The following is a 25,041-nucleotide window of genomic DNA, read 5'->3' as shown; positions in this document are numbered from 1 at the left end:
GCTGGCGTTGCTGAACCCCACTGATACATTGGCTGGTGTTTTTCTCTGTGCAGCCAGCACTTCCGGGCACCAACTGGCGGTGTTAGAGCCCAGGGTCTGCATGAGGAGCAGAGTGTAGGCCGAAGCCTAATTTAACCAATTTTAAAGGTAACCTTTAACCCCCCTCAGGTGTTACAAACTAGAAGAGCCACAGCTTGGGCAGCAGTAATGCTGCACAAGTCAAAGGTTGCTCTTTTAATTTTGCTACTTGCACACGCTGAAAGAAACACGTATAACATTTAGCCCCTTATACAGTCAAACTGTCTTGGAGGCGGGAGTTTCCTTCTTAATGAGATGCAGCACAGCTGTCAAAAATCCCACCTTGGTGCTGGGCGCAGCCTCCTGAGCGGCGTTATTTGCTGTACAGGAGTCTGCGCTGTCGTGTTTTCCCTTGGCCTTGCGCTGTTAGCACTGCCCGTCTTCGGACATCATTTCATGTTGGCCGCTGCGTTTCGCGATGACCATGAATCCCAGCCCCGCAGTGTCTTTTCATTAATTCACACTGCGGGGCTGGGATTCATGGCCTTGCGCAGTACATATGTTCGCCTCTCACACTTGTGTCCTTACACCTGCTTCAGACTGTGCTGCGTCAGCTGATCCCTTATTGCATGCCACGGCCATGAAGCCGTACAGTCTGAGGAAGGCGGAAGGAGATGAGTGACAGCCAGGCGAACATATGCACTGCTCATGCCCATCAATCACACCCTCGCAGTCAAAATAAATAAGACACCGAGGGGCGTTGTGTCGGGCAGTGTGGCCGCAGAGGCGCAGCCAGCCAACCAATGATGTCAGAAGACAGGCAGCACTACCAAGGGGGTTTCTGCGTGTCATTACAAAGGAAAGTCAGACCTCAGGGACGGTTTCATGGTCTCAGGAGACGCATTTTATACGTGTTGAGTTCGACGTGTGCAAGGACAATAACTGAATGAGCCACCTTGTACAAATGCAGCATTACTGTTGTACAAGGTGGCTGTTATACAGACAAACGCCTGGGGGGGGGACAGGTTCCCTTCAATTTCAGTTCTTGTGTCTGCGTGGCTTTTGCAGGACACATTGCCGGCTACACAGCAGGGGAAAAGCTGGCGTTGCTGAACCCCAGTGAAACATTGGTGGTGTTTTTCTCTGTGCAGCTAGCACTTCCGGGCACCAACTGGCAGTGTTAGAGCCCAGGGTCAGCAGGAGGAGCAGAGGGAGCAGAGTGTAGGCCGAAGCCTGCACTGGCGGCAGCTTTGTGTCTGCGTGGCTTTTGCAGGACACTTTGCCGGCTACACAGCTGGGGAAAAGCTGGCGTTGCTGAACCTGTTATGACCCCAATGGCAGAGGGTCTCAAAAGTAAATACCAAGTCTGCAAACACAAAAAACCAGCTCATAGGGCAGTGGTAACTGGGCTGACCATATATCTAATCCTAGCACCACAAATAGCAGCAGCCGGGGAACGTGCCTACGTTGGTTCTAGACGTCTCGCGCCAGCCGGAGAACTAACTAACCCTAGAAGGGAAAAGATAGACCTTTCTTGCCTCCAGAGAAAAGACCCCAAAAGTTGGATACAAGCCCCCAACAAATAATAACGGGGAGGTAAGGAGAAAAGACAAACGTAAGAATGAACTAGATATTTAGCAAAGAGAGGCCCACTGACTAATAGCAGAATATAGTAAGATGACTTATATGGTCAGCAAAAACCCTATCAAAATTTCCACGCTGGATATTCAAGAACCCCCGAACCGTCTAATGGCCCGGGGGGAGAACACCAGCCCCCTAGAGGTTCCAGCAAAATCAGGAATCACATTTAGTACAAGCTGGGCAAAAAATAAGAGCAAGCAAATAACCAAAAAACAAGGAAGCAGGACTTAGCTTAATTTTGCAAGATCCAAGACCAGCAGACAGGAGCAAACAGAAAGGAACTGATTACAACGATGCCAGGCACTGGACTGAGAAACCAGGAAGTTTATATAGCAACACCCCTGGACTAACGACCCAGGTGGGTGCCAAACTGAGGAAAGACAATCGCAGAGTCATATCACTAGTGACCACAAGAGGGAGCCAAAAAAGTCTAATTCACAACATGAACCCCAGTGAAACATTGGCGGGTGTTTTTCTCTGTGCAGCTAGCACTTCCAGGCACCAACTGGCAGTGTTAGAGCCCAGGGTCAGCAGGAGGAGCAGAGGGAGCAGAGTGTAGGCCGAAGCCTGCACTGGCGGCAGCTTTGTGTCTGCGTGGCTTTTGCAGGACACGTTGCTGGCTACACAGCAGGGGAAAAGCTGGCGTTGCTGAACCCCAGTGAAACATTGGCGGGTGTTTTTCTCTGTGCAGCCAGCACTTCCGGGCGCCAACTGGCGGTGTTAGAGCCCAGGGTCTGCATGAGGAGCAGAGTGTAGGCCGAAGCCTAATTGAACCAATTTTAAAGGTAACCTTTAACCCCCCCCCCCTCAGGTGTTACAAACTAGAAGAACCACCTTGTGCAGCAGTAATGCTGCACAAGTCAAAGGTTGCTCTTTTAATTTTGCTCCTTGCACACGCTGAAACACGTATAACATTTAGCCCCTTATACAGTCAAACTGTCTTGGAGTCGGGAGTTCCCTTCGTAATGAGACGCAGCACAGCTGTCAAAAATCCCACCTTGGTGCTGGGCGCAGCCTCCTGAGCGGCGTTATTTGCTGTACAGGAGTCTGCGCTGTCGTGTTATCCCTTGGACATGCGCTGTTAGCTCTGCCCGGCTTCTGACATCATTTCATGTCGGCCGGTGCGGTTCGCGATGCCCATGAATCCCAGCCCCGCAGTGTCTTTTAGTAAATCACACTGCGGGGCTGGGATTCATGGCCTTGCGCAGTCAATATGTTTGCCTCTCACACTCGTGTCCTTACACCTGCTTCAGACTGTGCGGCACCAGCTGATCCCTTATCGCATGCCACGGCCATGAAGCCGCACAGTATGAAGAAGGCGGAAGGAGATGAGGGACAGGCGAAGATATGCACTGCTCATGCCCGTCAATCACACCCTCGCAGTCAAAATAAATAAGACACCGAGGGGCATTGTGTCGGGCAGGGAGGCCGCAGAGGCGCAGCCAGCCAACCAATGATGTCAGAAGACGGGCAGCACTACCAAGGGGGCTGCTGCGTGTCATTACAAAGGAAAGTCACACCTCAGGGACGGTTTAATGGTCTCAGAGGACACATTTTAGACGTGTTGAGTTCGACGTGTGCAAGGAGAGTAACTGAATGAGCCACCTTGTACAAATGCAGCATGACAGCTGTACAAGGTGGCTGTTATACATACAAACACCTGGGGGGGGGCAGGTTCCCTTCAATTTCAGTTCTTGTGTCTGCGTGGCGATTGCAGGACACGATGCCGGCTACACAGCAGGGGAACAGCTGGCGTTGCTGAACCCCACTGACACATTGGCTGGTGTTTTTCTCTGTGCAGCTAGCACTTCAGGGCGCCAAATAGCGGTGTTAGAGCCCAGGGTCAGCAGAAGGAGCAGATAGGAGGTATTGCAGGACACACAGCAGGGGAGCAGCTGACGTTACTGAACCCCAATAACACGGCAGCAAGTGTTAACTGTGCATCCAGCACTTCCAGGCACCAACTGGCGGTGTTAGAGCCCAGGGACAGCAGGAGGAGAGGGAGCAGGGTGTAGGCAGAAGACTGCACTGGAGGCAGTTTTAGGTCTGTTGTGTCTGCATGGCGTTTGCAGGACACGATGCCGGCCACACAGCAGGGGAACAGCTGGCATTGCTGAACCCCACTGACACATTGGCTGGTGTTTTTCTCTGTGCAGCTAGCACTTCCGGGCGCCAACTGGCGGTGTTAGAGCCTGGGGTCAGCAGGAGGAGCAGAGTGTAGGCCGAAGCCTGCACTGGAGCAAGTTGAAAGGGAACCTTTAACCCCCACCCCAGGCGTTTGTTGCTGAAAGAGCCATCTTGTACAGCACTAATGATGCCAAAGGAAAAGGTGGCTCTTTTAATTATGCTCCTTTCAAAGGCTGAACTATACACTTATGAAATGTGTCCCCTCACACCGTTAAACCGTCCCGGAGATGGGACTTTCCTTTGTAATGTGATGCAGCCCAGCCGTCATTCCTACCCCCTTGGCGCCGTTTGCCGCCTCCTCAGCGTTGTTTGATTCTGTCCCGGAGCCTGCGCTGTTATGTTATCCCTTGGCCAGGCACACTTAGCGCTGCCCATCTTCTGACATCATTTGGAGTCAGGCTGGCTGCGCCTGTGCGGCCACGCTGGCCGAGATCACGCCTCGCAGTTTTGTCTAATGTAATCCCACCGCGGGCCTGGGATCCGTGGCCATGCGCAATGCATATCCTCGCCTCTCACTCCCCTCCCTCTGGCTTCTTCAGACTTGCGGTGTCACGGCCCTGGCATGCTATTAGGGCTCAGCCGACGGCGCACAGTCTGAAGAAGGTGGAGGGAGATGAGTGAGAGGTGGAGGTGAAGATATGCACTGCGCATGCCCATGGATCCCAGGCCCGCAGTGTGATTAAATCAGAAGACACTGCGAGGCGGGATCTCGTCCAGCACGGCTGCACAGGCGCAGCCAGCCTGACACCAAATGATGTCAGAAGATGTCCAAGGAATAACATAACAGCGCAGGCTCCGGGACAGAATCAAACAACGCTGAGGAGGCGGCAAACGGCGCCAAGGGGGTAGGAATGATGTCTGGGCTGCATCACATGTGGATAGCACAGCAGCCTTGCAGCGCTGGAGTCCTGGGTTCAAGCCCCACTAAGGACAACATCTGCAAAGAGTTTGTATGTTCTCTCCGTGTTTGCGTGGGTTTCCTCCGGGTACTCCGGTTTCCTCCCACATTCCAAAGACATACTGATAGGGAATTTAGATTGTGAGCCCCAACGGAGACAGCGATGATAATGTGTGCAAACTGTAAAGCGCTGCGGAATATGTTAGCGCTATATAAAAATAAAGATTATTATTATTATTATTACATTACAAAGGAAAGTCCCACCTCTGGGATGGTTAAACGGTGTGAGGAGACACATTTCATAAGTGTGTAGTTCAGCCTTTGAAAGGAGCATAAATTAAAAGAGCCACCTTTTACTTCTGCAGCATTACTGCTGCACAAGGTGGCTCTTTCAGTAACAAACGCCTGGGGGGGTGGGGGTGGGCAGGTTCCATTAAATTTCAGTTGTGCCAGCGTGGCGGTCGCATGACACGTTGCCGGATACACAGCAGGGGAGCAGCTGACGTTACTGAACCCCAATAACAGAGGAGCGACTGTTGACTGTGCGGACAGCACTTCCAGGCACCAACTAGCGGTGTTAGAGCCCAGGGACAGCAGGAGGAGCAGATAGGAGGTATTGCAGCACACACAGCAGGGGAGCAGCTAACGTTACTGAACCCCAATAACAGAGGAGCGACTGTTGACTGTGCGGACAGCACTTCCAGGCACCAACTAGCGGTGTTAGAGCCCAGGGACAGCAGGAGGAGCAGATAGGAGGTATTGCAGCACACACAGCAGGGGAGCAGCTGACGTTACTGAACCCCAATAACAGAGGAGCGACTGTTGACTGTGCGGACAGCACTTCCAGGCACCAACTAGCGGTGTTAGAGCCCAGGGACAGCAGGAGGAGCAGATAGGAGGTATTGCAGCACACACAGCAGGGGAGCAGCTGACGTTACTGAACCCCAATAACAGAGGAGCGACTGTTGACTGTGCGGACAGCACTTCCAGGCACCAACTAGTGGTGTTAGAGCCCAGGGACAGCAGGAGGAGCAGATAAGAGGCATTGCAGCACACACAGCAGGGGAGCAGCTAACGTTACTGAACCCCAATAACAGAGGAGCGACTGTTGACTGTGCGGACAGCACTTCCAGGCACCAACTAGCGGTGTTAGAGCCCAGGGACAGCAGGAGGAGCAGATAGGAGGTATTGCAGCACACACAGCAGGGGAGCAGCTGACGTTACTGAACCCCAATAACAGAGGAGCGACTGTTGACTGTGCGGACAGCACTTTCAGGCACCAACTAGCGGTGTTAGAGCCCAGGGACAGCAGGAGGAGCAGATAGGAGGTATTGCAGCACACACAGCAGGGGAGCAGCTGACGTTACTGAACCCCAATAACAGAGGAGCGACTGTTGACTGTGCAGACAGCACTTCCAGGCACCAACTAGCGGTGTTAGAGCCCAGGGACAGTAGGAGGAGCAGATAGGAGGTATTGCAGCACACACAGCAGGGGAGCAGCTGACGTTACTGAACCCCAATAACAGAGGAGCGACTGTTGACTGTGCAGACAGCACTTCCAGGCACCAACTAGCGGTGTTAGAGCCCAGGGACAGTAGGAGGAGCAGATAGGAGGTATTGCAGCACACACAGCAGGGGAGCAGCTGACGTTACTGAACCCCAATAACAGAGGAGCGACTATTGACTGTGCGGACAGCACTTCCAGGCACCAACTAGCGGTGTTAGAGCCCAGGGACAGCAGGAGGAGCAGATAGGAGGCATTGCAGCACACACAGCAGGGGAGCAGCTGACGTTACTGAACCCCAATAACAGAGGAGCGACTGTTGACTGTGCGGACAGCACTTCCAGGCACCAACTAGCCGTGTTAGAGCCCAGGGACAGCAGGAGGAGCAGATAGGAGGTATTGCAGCACACACAGCAGGGGAGCAGCTGACGTTACTGAACCCCAATAACAGAGGAGCGACTGTTGACTGTGCGGACAGCACTTCCAGGCACCAACTAGCCGTGTTAAAGCCCAGGGACAGCAGGAGGAGCATATAGGAGGTATTGCAGCACACACAGCACACACAGCTGACGTTACTGAACCCCAATAACAGAGGAGCGACTGTTGACTGTGTGGACAGCACTTCCAGGCACCAACTAGCGGTGTTGGAGCCCAGGGACAGCAGAAGGTGCAGAGGAACACCGTTTAGGCCGAAGCCTGATTGGAGCAAGTCAAAAGGGAACCTTTAACCCCCCCAAAAGGCGTTTGTAGCTGAAAGAGCCAGCTTTTGCATCACAAAGGATGCCAAAGGAAAAGGTGGCTCTTTTCATTATGCTCCTTGCAAACACAGAACTAAACACTTTTAAAGTGTGTCCACTGACACCGTAAAACCATCCCGGAGGTGGGACTTTCCTTTGTAATGTGACGCAGCCCAGCCTTCATTCCTACCCCCTTGGTGCCATGCGCCGCCTCCTCAGCGTTGTTTGATTCCGTCCCAGAGCCTGTGCTGTTATGTTATCCCTTGGCCAGGCGCACTTTGCGGTGCCCTTCTTCTGACATCATTTGGTGTCAGGCTGGCTGCGCCTGTGCGGCCGCGCTGGCCGAGATCACGCCTCGCAGTGTCATCTAATGTAATCCCACCGCGGGCCTACTATCCATGGCCATGCGCAGTGCATATCCTCGCCTCTCACTCCCCTCCCTCCGGCTTCTTCAGACTGTGCGGTGTCATGGCCGTGGCATGCTATTAGGGATCAGCTGACGGCGCACAGTCTGAAGAAGGTGGAGGGAGATGAGTGAGAGGCGGAGGTGAAGATATGCACTGTGCATGCCCATGGATCCCAGGCCCGCAGTGTGATTAAATCAGAAGACACTGCGAGGCGGGATCTCATCCAGCGCGGCTGCACAGGCGCAGCCAGCCTGACACCAAATGATGTCAGAAGATGGGCACCACAAAGTGTGCCTGGCCAAGGGATAACATAACAGCGCTGGCTCCGGGACAGAATTAAACAATGCAGAGGAGGCGGCGCACGTCGCCAAGGGGGTAGGAATGACGGGTGTGCTGTGTCACATTACAAAGGAAAGTCCCACCTCTGGGATGGTTTTACGGTATCAGTGGACACACTTTAAAAGTGTTAAGTTCTGCGTGTGCAAGGAGCTAAACAAAAATAGTAACCTTTTCCTTGTGCAGCATAACTGCGGCACAAGGTGGCTATTTCAGTAACAAACGCCTGGGGGGGACAGGTTCCCTTACATTTCAGTTGTTGTGTCAGCGTGGCGGTCGCAGGACACATTGCCAGCTACACAGCTGGGGATCAGCTGACGTTACTGACACCCAATAACACTGGGTCGTATGTTTTGACTGTGCAGACGGCACTTCTGAGCCTCAACTGGCGGTGTTGGAGCCCAGGAATTACAGTTCAGGTGGTAGAAAGATGAACACAACAGGAGACCTGAATACTGTAGACAGTCACCCAATTATTTAATCAGGAAGAGGAGTGGCAAATTCCTGTGAGATCCAGGCCTGGTTCATTTTCAGGAAAGTAAGCCGGTCAACGTTATCGGAGGATAGTCGCATGCGACGGTCAGTTAATACACCACCTGCAGCACTAAAGACGCGTTCCGATAATACACTAGCCGCAGGGCAAGCCAGCACCTCCAATGCATACTGGCTTAGCTCTGGCCATGTATCCAGCTTAGAGACCCAAAACTTGAAAGGGGAAGAGCCGTCTGGGAGTACAGCAAGAGGGCAAGACATGTAGTCTGTCACCATCTGACGGAACCATTGCCTCCTGCTGACTGGAGCCGTCTGTGATGGTGTAGATATTTGTGGCGGGCACACAAATCTGTGCCACAGTTGGGCCATACTGGTCTTGCCTTGGGCAGAGGCACTGCTTCTGCTCCCTCTTTGTGCAGAGCCTCCTCCACTGCCTGGATGCAATGAGCTGCTTTGTAAAGCACTAGCAGCACTTCTCTCAGTTGGACTGGAGAAGATGATGGAATTCACCAGTGTGTCTTGGTACTCCCGCATTTTACGCTCCCGGTTCAACGGTGTGATGAGGCTTTGTACGTTGTCCCGGTAGCGAGGATCGAGGAGGGTGAACACCCAATAATCAGACATGTTGAGAATGTGGGCGATGTGGCGGTCGTTTCTCAGGCACTGCAGCATGTAATCAACCATGTGCTACAGACTGCCAACTGGCCAAGAAACGCTGTCCCGTGCTTGAGGCGTGATCTCTGCCCGCTCGTCATCACCCCACCCTCGCTGTACACACTGACTACTGGACTATTGTGTAACTCCCTCCTCTGGACGGATGTCTTCCTCCTCCATTGACTCCTCCTCATCCTCCTCACAAAGTGTCCCCTGCCTACGCATTTGTGAGGAACCACGTGGCGATGACTGTCCAGAAGATTATGGAAATGGTGAATCCTCATCTTCCACCTCTTCCACAACATCATCCCTTAGCGCTTGCAGTGATTTTTCAAGCAGGCAGATAAGGGGGACAGTCATGCTGACTAGTGCATCATCTGCACTCGCCATCTGCGTGGAATAATCGAAGGGACGCAAAACCTGGCAGACGTCCTTCATAGTGGCCCACTCTGTGGTTGTGAAGTCTGAACGGCGTGGAGTGCGACTTCTTTGCGCCTGATGCAGCTGGTACTCCATTACTGCTTGCTGCTGCTCACACAACCGCTCCAACATATGTAATGTGGAATTCCACCTGGTAGGTCACATATGATGCAATGTTCCGGAAGGCGGAATCGGCGCTGCAGAGCCGCAATGCGCGATTTTGCCGTGCTGGAACGCCGCAAGTGAGCACACTCTAGGTGGACCTTGTGCAGCAGTGCATCAAGATCCGGATAGTCCCTCAAAAAACTCTGCACGACCAAGTTGAGCACATGCGCCAGACATGGGATGTGAGTGAGGTTGCCGAGGCCCAGAGCTGCCACCAGATTTCGGCCATTATCACACACTACTAGTGTTGAGCGATACCGTCCGATACTTGAAAGTATCGGTATCGGAAAGTATCGGCCGATACCGGCAAAGTATCGGATCTAATCCGATACCGATACCCGATACCAATACAAGTCAATGGGACTCAAGTATCGGACGGTATCCCTGATGGTTCCCAGGGTCTGAAGGAGAGGAAACTCTCCTTCAGGCCCTGGGAACCATATTAATGTGTAAAATAAAGAATTAAAATAAAAAATATTGCTATACTCACCTCTCCGACGCAGCCTGGACCTCACCGAGGGAACCGGCAGCGTTCTTTGCTTAAAATGCGCGCTTTTCCTTCCTTCCGTGATGTCATGGCTTCTGATTGGTCGCGTGCCGCCCATGTGGCTGCGACGCGACCAATCACAGCAAGCCGTGACGTAATTTTCAGGTCCTTCTAGGCATTCAGTATTTTAAAATTACGTTCCGGCTTTGTGATTGGTCGCATCGCGGTCACATGGGCGACGCGACCAATCACAAGCCGTGACGTCACAGGAGGCAGGAGACGCGCGCATTTTTAAAATTACGTCACGGCTTGTGATTGGTTGCGTGCCGCCCATGTGACCGCGACGCGACCAATCACAGCAAGCCGTGACGTAATTTCAGGTCCTGATGCCTATTTCTGCATTCAGGACCTGAAATTACGTCACGGCTTGCTGTGATTGGTCGCGTCGCGGTCACATGGGCGGCACGCAACCAATCACAAGCCGCAACGTAATTTTAAAAATGCGCGCGTTTCCTGCCTCCCGTGACGTCACGGCTTGTGATTGGTCGCGTCGCCCATGTGACCGCGACGCGACCAATCACAAAGCCGGAACGTAATTTTAAAATACTGAATGCCTAGAAGGACCTGAAAATTACGTCACGGCTTGCTGTGATTGGTCGCGTCGCGGCCACATGGGCGGCACGCGACCAATCAGAAGCCGTGACGTCACGGAAGGAAGGAAAAGCGCGCATTTTAAGCAAAGAACGCTGCCGGTTCCCTCGGTGAGGTCCAAGCTGCGTCGGGGAGGTGAGTATAGCAATATTTTTTATTTTAATTCTTTATTTTACACATTAATGTTGTATTTTACACATTAATGTTGTTTCGATACCGATACCCGATACCACAAAAGTATCGGATCTCGGTATCCGAATTCCGATACAGCAAATATCGGCCGATACCCGATACTTGCGGTATCGGAATGCTCAACACTACACACTACCAAGCCTGGCTGGAGATTCGCTGCCACAAACCACACATCGCTCTCCTGCTTGATGGCATTCCAGAGCTCCTGTGCTGTGTGGCTTCGATTCCCCAAAGAAATTAATTTCAAGACGGCCTGTTGACGTTTGGCCACGGCTGTGCTCATGTCGGTCGTAACAGGTAAACTTTCACAGGTCCATGTGGAGGTGGACTGTGACGGCTCCTGCAGCGATGATTCTGAGGAACTTGTGTAAGTGGAGGAGTCAATGCGAACAGACTGGATTCCTGCAATCCTTGGAGTGGGCAGGACACGTCCTGCGCCACTCGCACGATCTGTACCCGGCTCAACAACATTAACCCAATGGGCAGTGAGGGAAAGGTATCGCCCCTGTCCATGGTGACTGGTCCACGCATCGGTGGTGAGGTGGACCTTGCTACTGACGGCGTTCAGTAGCGCGTGTTTTATGTGTCCCTCCACATGCTTGTGCAGGGCAGGGACGGCTTGCCTGCTGAAATAAAAGCGTCTGGGCACATTGTACTGTGGGACTGCCAATGACATCAAGTCACGGAAGCTGTCAGTCTCCACCAGCCTGAATGACAGCATTTCCAGTGACAGAAGTTTGGCAATGCCTGCAGTCAGAGCCTGTGCTCGTGGGTGGTTTGCCGAGAAAGGCCGCCTTTTCTAACATGCCTGTACTACCGATGGCTGTAGACTGGGCTGGGAGTGTGAGGATGACTGGGAACGTGGTGCTGCGGGTGGAATTACAGTGGGTCTCTGGACAACAGTGCCAGAGGTTCTTCCATGGCGATCCTGGGAGGAAGCCGAACCAGCTGTGTGTGAGCTGGAGGAAGAGGCAACACGAGATGAAGAGGTGGTAGCTGCCGCTGTTGGTTGGCCTAGCTCTTCAGTGTGTTTTTGTAACTCCGCCGCGTGCCTGGTCCGCACATGTTTCCACATGTTGGAAGCATTGAGGTTGCTGACATTTCTCCCTCTTTTGACTTTGTGATGACACACCTTGCATTTGACATAGCAAATGTCATCTGCAACTGTGTCAAAAAAGGACAAGGCACTGCAAGTCTTGGGAGCGCCCTTTTCGGCTTTTGGAAGAGACATGCTCCTAACTGGTGCCAAAGTGGAGGCTACAGGATCCGCAGTCTTCCCCCTCCCTCTCCCTCTTTGGCCCATTCGGGGAATCTCTTCCTCAGAGCTGCTCCCACCACCTTCCTGTCCCTCACGCCACGATGGGTCAAGGACCTCATCATCTACACTACCCTCTGCTACCAACTGCTCCTCCTGGGTAGTCTCAGCAGCAGAGCACGCACCAGAAAGTGGCACCTGAGTGTCATCAGCGGATGTGTTCTGCTGTGTGGTGACCGGAGGCACTGGCCCACCTGCCTCTTCAGACTCAGAGAGAAAAAGCTGTTGGGCATCACTGCACACTGCCTCTTCTTCCATTTCTCCAATGCTGCTTGGCTGGCCCCCTGTTTCCAAGCCAAGAGATTCAGAGAACAGAAGTAGAGACGGCTCCTGTCCTGGGCTCTCTGTCTGCCTGGGCAATTTGGCAGGTGGTGAAGAGACAGATGGGTGCTCTCCAGTGCTCTGTGTCTGAGAGGATATGGCACTAATTGAAGTCGATGCGTTAGCTGCCATCCATCCGACAACGGCTTCAGTTTGGTCTTCACGCAGCAGCGGTGTACGGCGCTCTCCGACAAAGCTGCGCATGAAGGACTGTTCCCTGCTGAAGCTGGGTGATGGTGAGTCACCGGTGCCCGCAGCAGGCACAGAATCCCCACGTCCTCTCCCTGCTCCACGCCCATGCCCACGTGCCTTACTCCCTGCCTTCTTCATCTTGGTTGACTGATAAAGATAAGCAGAAAAGTACTAACGGCTTAGTGTGCTTATTCCTGAACAGCTCCTAACAGGTATAAGAAACACTAATTTTCTAAAGTGTGGACTAGACTTTAATATGAGCTAATGTGGCCTACCCAACTGTAAAGTGGTGTGTTTGGTGAACTTTATTATTTTTTTATATTTTGGGGGCTGAACTGACAACAGGGAGAGCTGCACTCACACGGAGACCGTGCAGACAGCCGTAAACGACGCTGCAAGGCCCCAAAAACCTCCTCTACGTTATCCTATGTAGTGTTTTTCCACAATTTAGCTGGATACGGGTGGAAAGCCACTAATAGGAATTATTTGAAAAAATGTGCAGCGGGCTGCACTATTTGCAAAAAGGGACAATGGAATGGATAGAACTGTACGAGTCAGTGAACCACCCTGAGCTGGATACAACCGGCTGTGGCTGCACACAGACTACAGGGCGAGCTGCACTCACGCGGAGACCGTGCAGACAGCCGTAAACGGCGCTGCAAGGCCCCAAAAACCTCCTCTACGTTATCCTATGTAGTGTTTTTCCACAATTTAGCTGGATACGGGTGGAAAGCCACTAATAGGAATTATTTGAAAAAATGTGCAGTGGGCTGCACTATTTGCAAAAAAGGACAATGGAATGGATAGAACTGTATGAGTCAGTGAACCACCCTGAGCTGGATACAACCGGCTGTGGCTGCACACAGACTACAGGGCGAGCTGCACTCACACGGAGACCGTGCAGACAGCCGTAAACGGCGCTGCAAGGCCCAAAAAAACTACTCTAGGTTATCCTATGTAGTCTTTTTCCACAATTTAGCTGGATACAGGTGGAAAGTCACTAATAGGAATTATTTGAAAAAAATGTGCAGCAGTCTGCACTACTTGCAAAAAAGGACAATGGAATGGATAGAACACTATGAGGCAGTGAGCCACCCTGACCTGAATACAACCAGCTATGGCTGCACACAGACTAGAGAGTGGGCTGCACTCACACACACACAAAGAGACCTTGCAGATCGCTGTGAAAACAGTGCTGCAAGGCAAAAGCAAAGTGAACACACAGCGGTTGCTAAATTAGCCTGGGAAAAGCACAAAGAAGCAAATCGCTATCTCAACTGGCCCTCAGTCAGAACACAGCGTCCTGTCACTAACTGAATTCACAGCAGAGTGAGCGCAAAATGGCGCCAGCGACTTTTAAACTGCAGCATGACATCATTCCAGCAGCCAATCACAGCCTTGCCAGTAGTTTCATGCCCACCATGCTGAACAGGATGTGCCCACACTTGTAGTCAGTCCTCATTGGCTGAATTCGTGCATTTTGAATTGAGAACTTCAGATTCCGGTATCCGATATGCGGCAAGTATCGGATCTCGGTATCGGAATTCCGATACCGCAAATATCGGCCGATACCCGATACTTGCGGTATCGGAATGCTCAACACTACACACAGTGCGTTCGCTGGGACTGTTCAGAAGTCTGCAGGCACATAGACCTGACAACCCCTTTAACATGTATAGTACTGAGCAAACAGCGTCATACTTGCATATTATTTCCACAACACACATGTGAAATAGGAGGACATTTATTAGGACTTATGTAGCAATCAAGCACTGTGCCAGTCCTCATATTAAAGCTGGAGCACATTTAGGATATTTATTGATTACTTTCTGCTGTCTGTCCTTTCTTGTCTGGATCCTGCCCAGTTATGATGAGCAATGTATTGCTGCCGACATGCAGATCAGCAGTGCGCCTGCTGCGGTTACAAGACCCCTCTCCCCTCCTGGTGACTCTCACTTCTGTGTTCATGCATTAATCACTTTTCATGCCAGGACTATTTTTAGCTGCACAACTGTACATTAGATGTTGCTATGCTCCCTGCATATTATTCCAGTGCCCTTGCCTGAGCTTGGGCGGCATCTTCCCCAGCACCAGAGGCTGGCAGGTCATCATGAAGATCACCCCAGGGGCACTCTATGCAAATCTTACTTGCCAGCTACTATAGAAATCCCATCCTGCACATTAATAGCAGCACAACAGCTGCCTGGAAGGAGCTGGAAACCACAGCTGATCTGCTCTTTAACTTTCAATGACTTCTTTATGGGTGATTTCTTTTTCTCCTACTGATGCTAAAGAGAGCTGAGAGAGTGAAGTGAGTCAATTAATAAATTAAGACATTAAGCAATCAATGTTTGCAGGCGTGTGTGTTACGCTGGGCAGGCGAGTCTGTAATGGGAAGATTAATGCGATGCGCTGATGTATGGTAATGTGCTCTAGTACATTCCCCAGCACTACCTCTATTCATCGGGGGCTTCAGTGGGGGGAGGCAGCTGTCATTGGCTGCCTCCACTCCTCAAGGATACATTCTGCTCTCCCCATTGGTCGGCACAGTGCTGCAAGATTCTAAGCATCTTATTTTGATGATAAATATGAAGGCATGCTAGGCAGCGCAGGAGTGTGGGGCTGACACAAGGCGACCTCCTCTCCAGGACTGACAGGCTCCTCTGCAGCCAGAGCCCTGAGCGAGGCAGGGGCAAGAGGCAGAAAGTTGTTGTGATGCTTTTCTTCACTCAGTGCTTTGGGGCAGTGTTAGATCTCATTCACCTAAGGTTTCAGCATTATCAGGCAAAGAGAGTCTTCTCCTCCGCTGGACAACTGGTCTGTGTGGTCCCCCCGAGCCAGCACTCAAAGGTGAGCGTCCCCCGGAGCCCGGCCACTGCACGTGCATGTTCCCCCTGCTCCATCCTTCCCCCTGCTCGGCTGCTCTCCTGTGCAGTATGGAAGAAGTGGCTTATCACAGCAGTCATCATAGGAGTCATCATCTGCATGTAAACTACAACTGCGGGTAATGGGCTGGAATCTGGGACAGAGAAGGGTCCATTGCCGGTACAGAAGCCCCTCTGCTGACCGCTGCTGACCGGGCACACGTTACACGGGGGGCAGGGGGTCTGACACACCACAGGGGGGGATACAGCAGGTTGTTCCCGAGTCTCAAAAGAAGTTTACAGCTCCTGGTCCTAGTGATACACGGTGTGTAGATACAGTGCTGGTATTACCTGTGCAGGCAGCCACAGTGTCAGCCATCGCCACACTCCCAGGCTCCACTGGTAGGAAAGGCACTATTGGACTGGTACCATGTTATTATACTGGTACTCTATTATTATACTTTCACTATGTTGTTATACTGTTACTATACTATTGTACTGGTAACATATTATTGTACTGGTGCCATATTATTATACTGTTACTATTTTTTTATACTGTCACCATATTATTGTACTGTTACTATACTATTGTACTGATACCATAAAATTGTACTGGTACCATATTATTGTACTGTTACTATACTATTCTACTGGTACCATATTATTCTACTGTTGCCATACTATTACAATTACAATATTATTGTACTGTCACCATATTATTATACTGTCACCATATTATTGTACTGTTACTATACAATGTACCATAGCTGTGAACCCAGGCAGAAAGTAGAAGGGAGAGTCGTTACCAGCGCTGTCCATGGCTGGTGGTGCTGAAGCAGAACAGATCAGTGTGAAGTATAGTAGCTGGAGAAATAACCCAACTTCCTCTGGTCTAACATCTGTCTATTGATCTATCTATTGGTTTATATGTCCGTTTGTTTATCTATCAGTCCACTATCTATCTATCTATCTATCTATCTATCTATCTATCTATCTCCTATCTATCCATCTATATGTCTATCTATCTATATGTCTGTTTGTTTATCTATCTGTATCTCTATCTATCTATATTTCTATCTATCTATCTATCTATCTATCTATCTATCTATCTATCTGTCTGTCTGTCTGTCTATCTGTCTGTCTGTCTATCTATCTATATATCTATTGGTCTGTCTATGTACGTGTCGGTCTGATATGTATCTGACATCTATCCATGTATTTATCTGTCTATTTGTGTCTATCTTATGTATTTAGCTATCTATCTTGAACTTGGACTTTCAGTCATTAGAGAGGTTCTAAGAGTCAAACTGTGTCTCCCTGTGTAATTCAGGTCCATGTGAGTGGGGATGAGGGACACATTAGAGTAATGTAACTATGGGCCAGGTATGACTATTACTATGTATGTATGCCGTGCAGTGTAATATAGTGCAGCACATATTCTGTATTAAACATTTGCCATGGACTGACTTTGTATTAGTCTGTATAATGTTTGTATTAACCCTTTTTGCCAAGTTGCTTATTAACGTTAAAGTGTCAGGTAATGGTATCTGACTGCGCTACATTATACAGATATAAACAAGTCATGTCATGCTTCTCACTGTTCACTGGTAGGGATGGAATCAGCAACTGTTTTGATTCTCTATATGGGTATTATCAGTGGTGAAGCCGTGGCAGAAATCTGTATCAGCAACTTAGCTGCTATATATATCTGATTGTGTAGCTTAGTAAGCACGCCAGTGTGTGGGAAGCAGGTAGCGATGTAAACAAAGAGATGTGGGATGAAGAAATGGGCTACAATCCGTCAATAACAAAGCTGCGCTGACAGGTCCTTTTTGTTCGGGGCCTTGACACAGTCTATTAGATGGGATTTTCTAGAATTAAAAGCTTTCAATTGCTTGATGTTCTCATGCACCATATCTTAATTATGTAATTGTGCCCATTGCTAAATCTCTTTCCGCTAAATGAATCTGCATGAGCTTAAAACACTACCATAGCCATTTAATCATCCAACTCTCAATCTTATGTTCATTCCATAGAACGGACTTGTATAGTGATTCTTCTACATTTCTAACTATGTGATTGTAAGAGCATCCATGGCAACTGATGAGATGTTATCTTTGCTCATTCTGGTCTAATAGGTTAAAATAAAGGAAATTTTCTGAGACACTTTCGTCCTTAAGGTATTTCCATACATACCAGGAACTTTGGTCAATGAAAACTTGACCTATGGACAGTGCACGTCGTCAAGCGAGGCAGCTCTGTCAACAATTGCTCTACAAAGGCTTGTGTGCATTCAGTCACTTGTTATTTCTGCTAAAGGTTGTTCATGCTTCACGTTCCTTGATCCCAACATAAGATCTAAGCTGTTACAGGCAGATCATTTATATAATGTATTTTGTATCTAAGCTAACGGAATGAGCTAAGCTTGAGCTAAAAAGTTAAAAGCTCTGAGATTTGTCAGGTATGTGTAGTGCTAATTCATGCTTTATCCATGAACAGAACACATAGATAAATGTTGTTGAGGGCTCTCGGTCTCTCAGACTGCGAATCTCTAAGCTATTTCCATAGACATATGATTTGCTTACTAACTACACACACAACATCTTTTCAACTATTTTGCTATTGCTCCATTGCATCTAAAATATAAAATAAAGCAATTTAAAGGGGTATTGCTGTCTCTAACATCCTATCCCAATATTTAAGAAGTGTAATAATAATAATAATATTAGCAAATACCTCCAATTAGAAATGTATAGTTCTTCTGATTTGCTATGTCACTTACCCCATGTACAGGGCATCGCAGAAGCTTAGATTTCCATGGTAATGACCACTAACAGCTAACTAACTGTAACTATTTCAGTGATATCTAAGATAGTGCAATGCCCTGCACATAGGGTAAATGACATAGCGAATCAGAAGAACTATACCCATTTCTAATTGGAGGTATTTGCTAATATTATCATTGCACATATGACATGTTGGTATAGGATCTTGTAGACGGGAATACCCCTTTAACTAACAGTCTTCATTGTTTCCCATAGATTCATAGTCACAAGCTGCAATGTTTCCTTACAATTGTTGAAAGAAAAGAAAATGTTGCAGGTATTCAATAGGTTTAGAAACCTTTTCTTTCAGATGCTATAGGAAACTTATCCCACATGTATCTCCAGTTTAATGAAAAGTTAGATTCAAAAGTCGAGCTCCTGGTATTTTAACTATGCATTATGTATCATGAACTTTTCGAGAGTAAACATATATTAGATTATGAAAAAATAAAACAAAAAGTTATAAATGAAAAGGCTACAGGGGTTAAAGACGTTTATCCATTATTATAATATACTGGTTACACGATTAGCACTTGTTTCCCTCCCAAACTGTACAGCGCTCCTATTTTCAAAATGTCTGCTGATGGAGGAGCGTATGACCAGACCTGCCCATCTCTCTCCTCCTATAGAAACATACTGAACACGGGAGGAGGCTGATGGACTCTAGTCACTTGCTCCTCTAGTAGCAGCCAAAGTGAGAACAAGCGGGGAGAACCTGTAATACTTAGGTATTGTCACAAAGCAGTAAAGCCAACATATTTATTAACATAAAGAAAATGTGGACATACCTCTTACACCTCAACAGTCTTTACATATTTACTTTTTATTGCATTTTTTTAATAATATACATTAGATATTTTTTACTCATGCAGGAAACATAGATTGCCTATTATTCACTATACACCGCTTTTGTAGACATAAGAGCATTAAAAGGAGTAATTCACAACTCGGACAGCCCCATCTTAAATACTACACTTCCCAATGTAAAATAAAGACGCCTTATACTCACCTCCCGCCCTGGCGCCATTTCAGTGATGTTGGAGGTGGGTCTCCCAGGGCTTGTGTGACATTGCTATGCCACACAAGCCCTGCAGCCAATCAGCCGCCACGGTTGAGGTGCTGCGCTCACACTTTCTTCAGAAGTCTTTGAGATGAACCTTAGATATCTAAAGAAGTGAGAGTGCAGTGGCCCATTAGCAACTGCTGATTGGCTGCAGCGCTTATGTGGCATACCTGTGTCATGGGAGCCCCAGGAAACCCGCCGCTGATACTACTGGAACAGCGCCGGTGCGGGAGGTGAGTATAATGTGGGTTTTTTACATTGTAGATGTAGAATTTATGAAGGGTTTATAAGCGTGTAGAACCCCTTTAAAGCAACCCTCCAGGTCACAGTAAAAACTTCATAGTTATTAAATATCTGGTGCTTGGTTAGTGCCTTCTCTTGTTATTTAGTAAAAATGGCTTCCAGCTTTTAAAACTGCTCTATACACATCACGGTTTGATGGTCTGAGAGCTGCCCCCCATCGCTTAAAAAAACGCGCCAAGAGCAGGAAGGAGCGAGATGTAAGGAATGTTCATGTTTTGAACATTTTTTTGTGAAAACTTTCCACATCAAACTATTCACAGAAAAGTCAATACCAAGTTGTGTGGATTTTGCCATTGATCTCCTTTTGGACTTCAGCAGGTTCTTTAAAAAAATAAAGCTGACACTCACCTTTGCTGCTGATTTCTGTTACAATATGTCAACCCAGATGGAGGTTATTCACTAGGACTGGCATGTAAACCCTGCAGGCTAGTACATAAGAAATTGGCATCTGAAGTGTTTTTCATCTTTTCTTATAGTTTAACTTTTTAGAAGTCTGGTGTTGTGGATTTTGCTGTGGATTGTCATGTGTTCTGTAAAATTGGCTTCCTCATTAATATCATTGTGGGTGTTCCTAAAATAAATCAAGAGTGCCTAGGAAATAAGCTTCCACTATGTCTAGCCGTAATATTCACCAGATTTATTACTGGTGAGTATCAGTTTTTATGTGCAAGATTCTGGAGTAAAATATGCCCCTCAAGAGATACAATAGTCAGCCGAGTCTCACATGTGCCAAAGAGGCGTTAAATCTAGCAAACCGCGCACCACTATGATAAATGTTGTTCATCTAATGACTGTTTCCTTTAAGTTTAATCAACCTGGATGCTAAACAACAATTATATATGTGCCACAATGTGCATAGAGTAACGTCAGAACTTGAAGCCAACAGTTATTTCACAGAAATGAAAAAGGAACTAGGTAGCATAGGAACAAGCACCAATAAACATTAAAAAGAGGGATTTGATACATTATAACTACGGATTTACTGTGAAGTGTGAGCTGGAGAACACTTCACCCCAAGGCGATTTTCCGTTTTTGCGTGAGGGCTTGTTTTTTGCGGGACAAGTTGTACTTTTATACGACACCATTGGTTTTACCATGTCGTGTACTAGAAAACAATAAAAAAAATTCCAAGTGCGGTGAAATTGCAAAAAAAGTGCAATCCCACACTTGTTTTTGCTTTGGCTTTTTTGCTAGGTTCACTAAATGCTAAAACTGACCTGCCATTATGATTCTCCAGGTCATTACGAGTTCATAGACACTAAAAATGTCTAGGTTCTTCTTTATTTAAGTGGTTAAAAAATATTCCAAACTTTGTTAAAAAAATAATAAAACAATTTCACCACTTTCAAATTCCCGTAGCGTCTCCATTTTTCGTGATCTGGGGTCGGGTGTGGGCTTATTTTTGCATGACAAGCTGACATTTTTAATGATCCCATTTTGGTACAGCTATGTTCTTTTGATCGCCCATTATTGCATTTTAATGCAATGTTGCAGTGACCAAAAAAAAACGTAATTCTGGCGTTTTGACTTTTTTTCTCACTACGCCGTTTAGTGATCAGGTTAATCCTTTTTTTATTGATAGATCGGGCGATTCTGAATGCAGTGATATCAAATATGTGTAGGTTTTGAATTTATGTTTATTGTTTTATTTTGAATGGGGCGAAAGGGGGGTGATTTGAACTTTTATATATTTTTTATTTTTTTTTATATTTTGAAAAACTTTTTTTTAACTTTTGGAATGCTTCAATATTCTCCATAGGAGACTAGAAGCTGCCATAGCCCAATCGGGTCTGCTACATAGAGGCAGTGATCAGATCACCTCTCTCTCTCTCTATATATATATATATATATATATATAGCAGATTTACTCACTTGCTATAAGCGCCGACCTCTGGGTAGCGCTCACAGCAAGCCGGCACTGACAGCCATAGAGGTCTCCAGGAGACCTCCAGTTGTCATTCCAACACACCAGTGACCCGCGATCACATGACAGGGGTCACCGGTGTGCGTATTTCTGGCTCGATTGCCGAAAGTGCATGTTAAATGCCACTGTCAGAATTTGACAGCGGTATTTAACTGGTTAATAGCCGGGGGTGGATCGCGATTCCACCCATGTCTAATGCAGGCAGATGCGTCTTTTGCAGGCACATATCAGCTGTTCAAAACAGCTGACATGTCCCCGGAATGATGTGGGCTCACCGCCAGAGCCCACATCAAAGGGAGGGAGTCCGACATCGGCGTAAATGTGCGCCCGATGTCAGAAAGGGGTTAAGTGGTGAAAAAAAAATCCAAATTATTTTTCGAGATCCATAGCGACTCTATTTTTGGGGATCTGGGACTGGGTGAAGGCTTATTTTTTGGGAGCCAAGTTGACATTTGTATTGATACTATTTTAGGGTAGATAGGATGTTTAGGTTGCCAGTTATTGCATTTTAATGCAATGTTGCAGCGGCCAAAAAAAGGTAATTTTAGAGTTTAGATTTTTTTTTCTTGCTACAGATCGGATTGATTTACTTTATATTTTGATAGATCAGACAGTTCTGAATGCAGAATATGTCTATTTTTTTTATTTAATTGTTTTGTTTTAAAAGGGGTGATTTGAACTTTTGTGTCTTTTTATTTTTTAAAAAAACATTTTTTTTTACTTGCTTCAATAGTATTCTTAGAGACCTGAAGTGGTGATCTTCCAATTGCCTGTGCTATACATGGCAGAAAAAGAAGCACATTTTTCTGCTGAGATATATAAGTTGCCTATGTTCATGTGTACTATTGATTTATGAAAAACAAAAATTAAAGCAACAGTTACACTTTAAATTGAAATGTCCTTATCATTCCTTCACTTTGCTATCTGCCTCCTTTTTTTTCTCTTTTTACCTTCATGTTTAATGATGCTTTGAGAACCCCCATTGCATGCTGGTATACTCAAATGATCTGTCATCAGAAGTTGCTCGCTGCCACAGTCTCTGCCCCCTCCCTGAAGAGAAGCATTTTTTAGTGATGCTCATTGCTACAGCTGGGCTATTACCTGCTCTATTGAGCATGCGTTAGTTGTCAGTTCCGAAGTATGTTCAGTAGGATCTTGCTGCTATAAAATATGCATAGTGACAGTGTGCTCCCTCGCTAGCTCTCATGAAAAGTGATGTCAGTTACAGCACTGGTCTCTGCTTTTCCTGCACACTGGGTTTTCACTTTACAAGGCGCACTGACAGTGCACTCACTTGCTGGTTCGACATTTCTCATCAAAGAAGGCGAGCGAGTGCACTGTCACTGTGCATATTGCATAGTGATAAGATCCTACTGAGCATACGTATTGACAGCCGACACATTATCAATAAGGTAGGGACTAGCCCAGCCCCTGAAACGGATGTGGGGCCAGAGGCTTCTGCAGTGACTGCAGCCTCTGCCCACTGATGACAATTTGATCAACCCTGCATGTACTGAGGATTCTCAAATGAAGCATCATCAGCAGGAAGAAGGTAAAAAATAATAAAACAGATAGTGTCGTGAGGAAACGATATAGACTTTTTAATTGAAGTATTTTAAAAAAGAGATTATATGACATTAAATAGACAGATATTTAAGATTAAAGTAAATGTTAGTTTCGGACCACTCAATGAAGTGCTCTTCGTCCACTGGATAGATCTGTATCACACATACTTCCTGCTTTTCCCACCCCTTGTCTAACCATCAAACATAATAAAGTAATGTATTAACACTTCTTAGATACTTATGAGACAGTTTTCCCTATATCCGTAGTTAATAATGTAAATTCCTCTTAATAATAAAATGGATTGCCTAAAAACTGTCAACTGTTGGACCTAACGGCAAGGCTGCATTGTGGGCAGATCATGATAAAATAACCTCATTGATTTCTTTGACTGTGAAAAAAGTGCCTTGAATATCATCGATCTAGAGTTCAATAGTTTCACATAAAGAGCATTTTAGATAAGTCATTGAATATTTAATATAATTCCTGGATAGTCCTGTGGATTGTCTATTGGCTTTAGGTTAGATATCAGAGTGTCATTATTAATGGGGTGTATTGTGAAGAGAGACTAGTTACAGGCGATGCACCACAAGCCGCTGGTCTGCATACATAGTAGATCATTTAGTAAGGTATATTGGAGTGTGGCCATGTAGTATAGAAAGTACAATGCTCGCACTAGATAAAGGTAAAGGCTGCAGAAAGAGGGAGATTTTGATAACACATTTAGAATACTGCATTTAATATTGGAGAAGGGTGGTGGCATAGGCATAAAACATTAGAAAACTTTGGAAATATTTTGTATAGGCTGCAGGAAAAAAAGGAAAGGTAAAAGGGGACACAACAGAGCAAGAACAAGGGAGTACAATTTGACGTTGTGGGTCAGAATTCACATTTAGGAGGGAATATCAAAAGCAACATAAGAAAATGTTATTTTACTACTTAAAGTGAATCTGTCAGCAGGCCTTTGGTATGTTATCTGAGATTAGCATGATGTAGGGGTTGAGACACCGAATCCAGCAATGTGTCACTTAATAGGCTGTGTATTGCTGTTTCAGTAAAATTAGTGTGTTTATCAGTAAGAGATTATCAATACAAGACTAGGTGTCTAGTGCCTCCTAGTCAACTGCTCTGTGTAGCTACACCCCCACCACTGACTAGCAGCTTCCTGTCATTGTAAAGTGTATGCAGGAAGCTGCCAATCAGTGGTGTGGGCGGGGTTATACAGGGCTCAGCATTCTAAGCTCTGCGAGAGCTGCAGCAGATAAAACAAGACTAGTAAGTGACACATCACTGGAATCAGAAACTCAGCTCCTACATCATAATGCTCTCAAATTATTTGACAAAAATCTGGTGACAGATTTTCTTTAAAAGTAAGTGAAGTGCAATATCTTGTGATAAGCATATCTTTTGTAGCATAAAAATAAAATAATGCAGGCAATAAATACAACAATAATAATAAGAAGAAAGGCAGTCTAGATGGGCCAGGTGGTCTTTTTCTGCTGTCTATGTTTCTATGCAGCAACTATTTGGAAGCAGAGAACTACTTCATCAGTCTTTCCAGATATTAGTTGTTATAAAAGTTAATTACACTTTATTAGCATGCTGCACAAATTTATTATAGGCACACCAAACATTTTTTAAATCACCTATAATTTAGTTAAGTAAAATGCGCAGCAGGAATACAATCACAAGATATTCCAAGGCGGAAGACATTATTGTATGCATTACTTTAAAACATAGCTTAATTCTACAGAGCAGACCCTAATGCATTTCTGTCAGGGGGACGTATGTGAGTGAGCTAATGGCATGCAGTGAATGGTATAAAATGTCAAGGTTCTGTCACAGAGTGCTCGCATTAATCGAATGCTGATGCTTTTATCTT

General features: G+C 46.9%; 1 protein-coding gene across 1 annotated transcript in view; it reads left to right on the top strand.

Annotated features, from left to right (window-relative positions):
• Positions 1 to 12,627: 12,627 nt before the first annotated feature.
• The window catches only part of SIAH3 (siah E3 ubiquitin protein ligase family member 3), a 172,563-nt gene continuing 160,149 nt past the window's right edge, over positions 12,628 to 25,041 (top strand). Inside the window, exons 1-2 of the mRNA XM_077299235.1 lie at positions 12,628 to 12,661; positions 15,386 to 15,467. Of these exons, the coding sequence (XP_077155350.1) occupies positions 12,628 to 12,661; positions 15,386 to 15,467 (116 nt within the window). The remainder of the gene's footprint in view (positions 12,662 to 15,385; positions 15,468 to 25,041) is intronic.

The sequence above is a fragment of the Ranitomeya variabilis genome, chromosome 3 (assembly GCF_051348905.1).
Source record: "Ranitomeya variabilis isolate aRanVar5 chromosome 3, aRanVar5.hap1, whole genome shotgun sequence".
Lineage (NCBI taxonomy): Eukaryota > Metazoa > Chordata > Amphibia > Anura > Dendrobatidae > Ranitomeya > Ranitomeya variabilis.
This window is presented reverse-complemented; position numbering and strand designations above follow the sequence as displayed.